Source organism: Protobothrops mucrosquamatus, unplaced genomic scaffold (genome assembly GCF_001527695.2).
Source record: "Protobothrops mucrosquamatus isolate PMUCROS unplaced genomic scaffold, P.Mucros_1.0 scaffold2960, whole genome shotgun sequence".
Taxonomy (NCBI): Eukaryota; Metazoa; Chordata; class Lepidosauria; order Squamata; family Viperidae; genus Protobothrops; species Protobothrops mucrosquamatus.
Genome location: NW_015388983.1, coordinates 40,345 through 48,888, shown reverse-complemented (window position 1 = coordinate 48,888; position 8,544 = coordinate 40,345). Strand labels below are relative to the sequence as shown.

Here is an 8,544-nt window from a genome sequence, read left to right as displayed (position 1 = left end):
GCACCAATAACTAAAATTATCCTACATTTAAGACGGATTAGGACATAATGTATGGTTATAAAATTATTGGCTACTGTAGAGAATAAGTGTGATGTTTGGATTATATCTTTAATATCTTTTATTCTAATACCTACACCTACTAGTTTTAGTAGGACTAAACTATTATGACTCTTGTAAACTTTTTCTAATTTCCTCTGCTTTTACATATTTGGTGAGACTGAAATTTCTGGCTATTTTACATGCATATTTCAAAATCTATTTTAATAATCTGTTAACAGAACAGTTCAGATTTGAAGAACGTCAAAAGTTTTAGCAATTTCATTTTTTAAAAAAAAAAAGTTGAGATTTTTTACAATTTGACAATAGGGCTAGTTCTAAATGATTGCATGAAAAGTAATTCAAGTTTTTAAAAAATCCTGCAGTTAAACTCTTAATAACATCCTGATACAAATGTGCTTTTAAAAAAAAAAATTCTGAAGCACCATATCAAAAATAGGCCCTTTGCTGTAAAGGTTCCCTGCTAGAATAGGCTGAGCCCAATTTGGAAATAATTGCAATGCTAAGTCACTGCACAGGAAGGAACTGGATTATCTGAGCAAACAGTATTCCCTGAATTACAGAAGTACTTGTTTTAGTACTATGACACTATAAACATTTCACATGATAGTTTGCTTTTCTAAAGATAGCAACAGTGTTGTCTCTTATTTGCAACTTCTAAAATATCTAGCTGAACTGTTGCTTATGTTCCAAAGATTGACATACACATTTTAAAATATACTAAGCATTTGTTATGAATTTTGTGGTTTGAGTGCATTAATACATAAGATAACCCTTTAGTTATTGCTTGCATACAATTTCTGGCCCTTTGCTTCTATAGTTTTGTCCCTATAATATTAAGGCTCGGGAAAACAAATACACACTCTGCTCTAATCAGATTTATTTATTGTTAACTGTTGGTGTAATCAGAGGTTGGTGCGTTAATCTTTCATACGTTTCTGGACTCTACTATGCACTATTAGAGAGCCAGTTTGTTGTGCTTTAGGGGTTAAGGCTAGAGGCTAGAAATCAGGAGAAGTGAGTTCTACTCTCATCACAGGAACAGCTAGCTGGGTGAGCAGAGACCAGTCACATGCACTCAGCGGTAAGAAGGAGGCAATGACAAACCACTTCAAAAAAAAAATTACTAAGAAAACTGCCGGGATTAGTCTGCATGGCAAGAGTCAACATTGATTCAAAACAACAAAACAAAACCCATACATGACTATTAAGGTTATACTATGCACTGCAAAGTTTGTACTTTGTATAGGCAAATTCAGTTTTTGATCATTTTGTTCCCTAAATGGGATTGTATGATCTCCTTTTCTGTAAGATTAATGGCTGTAGATTGGAAACTCTGATTTTATCTTCTGACAGTGCCATGGGGAATATCAAATAGTCATCTGGGGCATCTGGGTAGTCACATACATATACACAGAATATCCAAGTTCCATTTCAATTTTCAAGCAAGTAATACATAATTGCTTGTAATTCTAAGGCTTTAGCTAACCTGGAAAATGACAACATTTTAACGCTAAAACGCGCAATCCTTGGGACCTAAGATGTTTGTACCTTAAAGAGCAATATCCCCATAAGGAATTGTTTGATTTATTTTGTTCTGCTGAATGATTTGTTGCAGCTACCCAGCTCCTATAACGCATTACAATATCAGGGATACATATACATATACAATCCTGAGGTGCTAAACATCTAGCCAGTTTGTTCTACCCAGCCAATAGCAATTGACATGATAGCAACTTTAGCACTTGCTACTCTACAGATGGGGAGAATTTAACTTGAAATAAGAAACCTCTTTATGGTAACTGCACCAGACCTTAAAATCAACTCTGTATAATACATGTACAATCCAGAACACTTACCTTCATGGCTGTGTTAGCAAATTTGTTGATGCAACATTACCTTAACATGGTTTAACAAATTAACCCTGGTTAACCTTGAATTCAAGTTTGAATTTTTGTTTATCCTGGTGAATATGGCAAAAATCCAATTAGTCTCTTTTACATACTGACCCAATAAACATTTTTTTTTTCTCAGAAGGAAACGTTTTATAGAGAATGGTTAACGAGGAAGGTGTTACTGATTTATAAAGATGACACAGTATTGATTATTGTCATAATGGATATCAAATGATTTATGTATTAAATTTCGGACACCCAACTGCATAATATCTCTGCTCCTGGCATAAAACAGGTTCCAACGCAAAAAAAGGAAGTCCCGACCTCTTTTAACAAGGAAGTTAAACTGAATAATAGTAATAATCAGAGGAGGAAGAGAAGGATGCGCTCCTGCCCACCAGGTATACTTCACTTCGAACAAAAGACGTAGGTCCAGGGGTCTCAAAAGGAGCTTAAATAGATCTTTCTCTTTAAATAGATCTTTGTTTGTCGGCGAAGTCGCGAATGGGCCTTAAAACAAAGGAAGAAACAAAGAGAAGCCTTTGATAATTTGCCACGAGTGAAGCGGCGACCGACCTATGACTCACGCGGCTTTTTCCGCACAAGGAAGCTTTTCAAAGGGGGTCGCGTCCTGTTTCCGGTTTGAGGGAAATAATAAAATAAAACGATTCAGTCCTCGGAGGGAGTGCGAAGTGGAGTTGTTTCTTTTCGGCATACGGCCGTAGGAGGATAGCCCTCCTCGTCCTCTGACTCGCAATAAGGTACGCGAATGCCCTACAGCGGCTGCTATAGGTCGGTCTTCCCCGACTCCCGACTCCCTTAATCCCAGCGCTCCCGGGCCCATATTGGTTATGAAAGTGGGTGGGTGGGTTGCACGGTGTGGGTCTTCGAACAAGCATCTTGGTGGGCTCTGGCTTAATTAAAAACCGTAGACCCATCCCCAGGCAGCCCCAGCGATCTCTGTGGGATGATAGTGTTTTTTGTTTTGATTGCAAAACGGTTTTAGGTCCTCTTAACTCTGTGGCCCGGGTTTCCTCTTTGCCTGCCACTAGTGATAAAATCTCATGTGTACAAAAGGTTTTAAATTTATAAGGAGAAATTTCCTGACATTTAGAACAATTCATCAGCGGAACCACCTGCCTCCAGAAATTGTGAATGCTCACTGGAAGTTTTTAAGAAGAGATTGGACAACCATTTGTCTGAAATCATACAGGGTTTCCTGCCTGAGCAGGGGGTTGGACTAGAAGACCTCCAAGGTTCCTTCCAACTCTGTTATTCTGTTTTACCCAATACAGAAATTGGGGTGTTTTTAAGAAGAGACTGGACAGCCATTTGTCCGGAATGGTATAGACTAGACTAGAGTCTCCTGGTTGAGCAAGAGGTTGGACTAGAAGATCTCCAAGGTCCCTTCTAACCCTATTATTCTATATTCTAGTAGTGTTATACCAATATATCATGAATGCATTAGAAGATATCCTTGCTGGGATTAGATTGTGCTCAATTGATGCACAAAACTCATGAAAGAGACAGCTTGCTGAGAAGCATACAGTGCATTGCAAGAATTCAAAGGTGGACAGAATGATTCAGCACTGATACACACGTTTGCTAAAATCGTAATAACTGATTGTATTTTGAGGTATGCCCATCTAATAGGTCAAGCTTACCTTTTCCTAACTAGCAAGTTAATTTCTTATGATTACTTCAAATATATAAATTAGACAGGTAGATGGAGGCAGATTTATGTTGATTATACGGAATATGGAAAAAGTTATGCAGCAAACATATTAATCGAATCCCAATATTTTTTCAGTCATTAGTTTAAAATAATTCTGTTTTCAGGCTACTAAAATGTCCACTCAAAAGAAGTGTCCAGATTGTGGCTCCTTGGAAATTGTGGAAGATTCCCACTATACTCAGAACCAGTTGGTATGTGCAGATTGTGGCTTTATTCTAACTGAAGGACTTCTCACAACTACGTATGCTGATGAAGAACATTTACAAGGTGAATCAAAAAATAAAGTGGAACTAAAACTCCTGGGATTATTTTGGATACCTGTGATCTACATAGATAAAAACATCTCTTGTGGCCTTTTATAAACTTCAAACTTTTAAACATTGAACATTAAAAACGTTTGAGTTTTAAAGATTTTTTTGATGAAATGTGATGTTCTTTTTGTCATTTTCCCTTTCTAATTTATTTTTTGTCTTTTTAGAAGTGACATATTCACGAAGTACTGGTCAAAGTGAGCAGCAGAGCCGCTGCTTGCAGCGAGGTAAATGTTTAATATTACCAGTCAGCACTTGTTGGTGCATTGTAAAAATTACTGTATTTCCCATTTGTGAAGTTGTAGTTCCTCTCTAAAAGCAAAATCATTTTATATTTTAATCTACCTGCATCTTTTGTTAGGGGCAGGGCTGATTTCCCATTTCAATTTTTTGGAAGAACTCATTAAATCCCTGGTAGATAATTTTGGGCTGGTACCAGGCTTCTGCCAGATAGGTAGGCTTTAAATTGTCTATATAAAATTGCACAATTATAAAATTGTCTATATAAAAATGGGAAAGTCATTACTGCAGCAGTTCTAATGTATAGGTAGGTAGTCCTCGATTTACGACCACAGTTGAGCCCAGAATTTATGTTGCTAGTTGATGTATTGCAACTGAAAAAGGGTTGACTCTGGCAATTACTTATTTTCTGAAGCAAGAAGTTGGTGTCAAATAAGAGTGGTCCTTCAAAAACTACAGCCCCAGCCAATATTGCGAAAAATATCTGGAGGGCCATGGTATGGACATTTTTCTTAAGAATCTACATTGCCTTCTTCCACAGGAATCAGACGGGTTCGGGATCTCTGCAAAGTTCTCCGACTTCCTCCTCTGTTTGAAGATACAGCTGTGTCGTATTATCAACAGGCAATCAAATGCCCCTGCTTTGCTTTAGTCAGTTTGGAGAAGAAGGAGATAATTATAGGTTGCTGTGTTTTCGTGACCTGTAGACAGCACAACTGGCCCTTGACAATGGGCACTGTCTCCTTGCTGCTTTACGCAGACAAGGAAATGTTTGCCAGAACCTACCTGCGGTTTTTGAAGGAATTGGCACTGGATGTACCAACTCTGAGCTTGATCGATCTTGTGAAAACACACCTCAACAGGTAAGCTGGTTTTTTTTTTAATATTCTTTTCTTATAAACGTCTGAGCCATTGATGTGCAGTTGTTGAAGACCTATGGATGGAATGAATTCTTATTATTTTAGGTTTCAGTATATTGGTTCTAAGAGAATTCTATAGATTGGAAGTGCAGCATAGACACTTTGATGAAGCTAGATAGGACTGAGTATGATTGATGCTTACTCAGAAATGATTGTAGTGAACTTGGATGTTTTCTCAGAGTTGCGGAGATCCTAGATACTTTCACAGTGCTCAGCTAGATCTTGTTATCAGACCTGCCTCAGCTTAGTAAGAACGATACTTAACTCCGTTTATTGAGAAAAGTATAATTTACTAGAAGTCAAGTGCAATACAGTAATTACTTAGAGGCTCAAGCTGAAGCAGGTCTGAGAGTTTTGCTAAACCTGTCTGCTTTCTGAAAATGTTTTGCACATGTAGTCCTCTTGGCTGGTTGTGTTATTCCTAATATAAGATTCAAACTTAGGTTTCAGATAGGGTTAGGGTTATTAACTAATAGTTAACCTGACAGTCTTCAGCTTTTAATTGTCTTGTGCATCTTTGAATACAATCTCATATTTGCCTGATTTGGGCGAATCATTATTATGTTTATTTTATTATATTATATTTATTGCTTGCTAAACACGATCCCAAGAATTAAAGTAGTAAAGCAGCTCTAGAGGTGATCTAAATACTGTTTAAAATGGGAATGACTTTCTTGCTTTAAAAACACAGCTACCTGTAAGGAAGGACAAATATCATGAAATCTCTGATGACAGAGCATTAGCAGGCAAAGCCTGGATTTCCTTAATCAGATTAAATTCATGGGGTTTTTTTTTAGATAATTTCCTCAGATTATATAAATTTACTGGTTTTAATTTAATTGTAAATAACAAATAATACATCATTTTGCTTTTGGGGCATTTGTATTTTGTAGCTGGCCTAGTTAGGAAATACATTTCTACTATTATGTGGGAGAAGAGAATGGATTATTTTTAGGATGAATCTTGCCCTTTACTACTCTACCACTGTATGTTAATCTGCATGCATTCAAACCTCCCCCCTTTTGCTACATTATTTGGGCTATGTGTTAAATCAGTCAAAATATTTTAATTAAATATATTAAATGACTAAATATTGCAACTCTAAACATTGCAATGTAATATTTCCACGACTGTATAAAATTAAAGCAAAAACCACGGGCTGTACTGATAGGCTTTTCCATGCCCCCAATATATTTTGTTCCTTTCAGCTTTAAGCTTTTCCAGGAATCATCCAACATCCCAGCCAAATTTCTGGAAGATAAGGAGAAGCTGTTGGCAAGGACAATCCAGATAGTGGAGCTTGCCAGCGAGACGTGGCTGGTGACTGGTCGGCACCCCATCCCCATTGTGATGGCAGCAGCCTTTTTGGCCTGGCAGTCTTTGCGACCTGTCGACCGTCTCGCTTGCACCCTTACAAAGTTCTGCAAGCTTGCTGGCATGGACATGCCACGGCCGGCCCCACAAAGGCTGAAGGAATTGCATAACATCCTCCTTCAGATGGCCTCTCAGCTGGGTTGGTTGCGAGGGCTCAAAGTGGACCGGAGGACTGTGTCGAAATACATTGGAGACTTGCTGCAACATCGCCGTGTGCTTCTACGGGCGGCGTTCCGTACGGTGGATACCACAGAAGACTGTGAGCCCGAGAACTCCACCGCACCGCCAGACCAGCAGCCTATGAAAGCAACCGCGGCTTTGACAGGAGAGGATTCCGTTGCTGGGAAGAAACGGATGCCGTTGCTTCCCCCTTGTATCCTGTACCCAGCAAAGAAGCCTCGAGCCAGCAATCCAGACCCTGAAGGCCCCCCCATCACAGGGGAAGAGCCCATTTTAGACAGTGAGATTGAACAATACATCCGGACTCCAGAAGAAAGGGAACTGTTTAGCAAAATGCAGGTTCGCCTATGCTAGATGATGTCTTAAAAGCCTGCAATCAGTGACAACAGGGGTTGGGTTCCTTATATAGTCCGTAGTTCCAGAGGAATTTCTCTCCTGAAATTAGACGAAGTTTTCTTGTTCAGATCACGATCTTTCAGAAAATAGCCACCTCATATTTTAATAGGCATTGGTTGGGATTTCCTAGATTCACAGTGTAAGCAGATTGGGGAAAGCAGTGATAGAATATGAGTTGTAAAATCTTTTGCTAGATGTTGAAAGAAATGTTATTAATGTTTTTTTCTTAAAAAGACCGCTCTTTGGCCCAGATGTGTGTTGGTAAAATGAACACCAATACGCTTCCACCACTTTTTCCAGTCCTGGACATCAGAAAAATTTGGATTTAATCTTACTACATTGAAGTTTAATGACCTGCATCAGATACGCTCCTGGTTTATTTTGCCTCTTCTGTTTTGAATTGGAGCGTTCTTCTTTCCAGTTCAAACGCTGCTTTGCATGTTATTTTAGAGATTTTCCATATGGGTCTGGTAACACTGAAGGTAAACATTCATTTAGCATTCAATGGATTAAGTGGACTTGGGCTCTGCAGCCACTGACTGATTTTGAAAGTGATTCCATAAGTAGTGTAGAAAAGGACATATTGCAGTAATTCCCATACCTGGTCATCTGGGCGGCGGCGGGGGGGGGGGGACACAAGAGGAATAAGATTGTGTGTGCCATGATGTCATCATGCAAATAGGTTAATTGTCCTATGTATAAATGGGATGAAATTGGCACATCCCTTTAAATCTTATGTGTGAAACTCCACTTATGTTTTTTTCTCCTTGCTATTTGGCTAGTACCTACAACCTTTTGTATTTGACTTCAGCTATACAGTATATATAAAAAAGCTACAATAAAAAGGTTTGGGAAAAATTAGCCCAATTGAGATGATAAACACCTTTTGAATGGGTGCACAAGTTGGGCTTTTCCAGCCCTCCTGAATAGGTAGGTGTGAAAGCCATTTATTAAGAGTGTGGAGGAGATTTGCCCCCTATCCCCAGTGTCCGAGATGACCAATTTAGTTGCTTGAATGGCTGTTCAATTCACACATCCTTTAAGTGTTGGGTAAGTGAGTCCCATTGCTTGGAATCAGTATACAAGTTTGATTTATGACTGCTCAAATATTAAAAGTGTGTGGGTTGAGATGGCAAAGCATGGGTGGAACATAAGAGCAATACCTGGTTCATTTGGATATTGCAGTTCTTTTAATATATTAAACAAGAAACATCTGCTAAAAACAGTTCATTTGTATAAAATGCAAACACAACAAAAAATGTATTAAATGCTTTCTTTGGCACGGCTGTCTCTCAAAGAGCTCTGGTTTTGATATGTCATTTGCTCAAAATGTAAACCAACAAAAAGAAAGGGTACTTATACAAAGATTTGCCCAATAATAATATTTCATTCTAGCAAGCATATATAACACGTCCAGCATTGCCAATATCATGTGG

General features: G+C 38.5%; 1 protein-coding gene across 1 annotated transcript; it reads left to right on the top strand.

Moving 5' to 3' along the window:
- Positions 1 to 3,800: 3,800 nt before the first annotated feature.
- BRF2 (BRF2 RNA polymerase III transcription initiation factor subunit) lies at positions 3,801 to 7,144 on the top strand. The gene is made up of 4 exons (XM_015826102.1): positions 3,801 to 3,954; positions 4,166 to 4,225; positions 4,780 to 5,101; positions 6,367 to 7,144. Exons 1-4 carry the CDS (start codon positions 3,801 to 3,803, stop codon positions 7,064 to 7,066), a joined length of 1,236 nt encoding a protein of 411 aa, XP_015681588.1. The 3' UTR covers positions 7,067 to 7,144.
- The last annotated feature ends 1,400 nt before the right edge of the window (positions 7,145 to 8,544 follow it).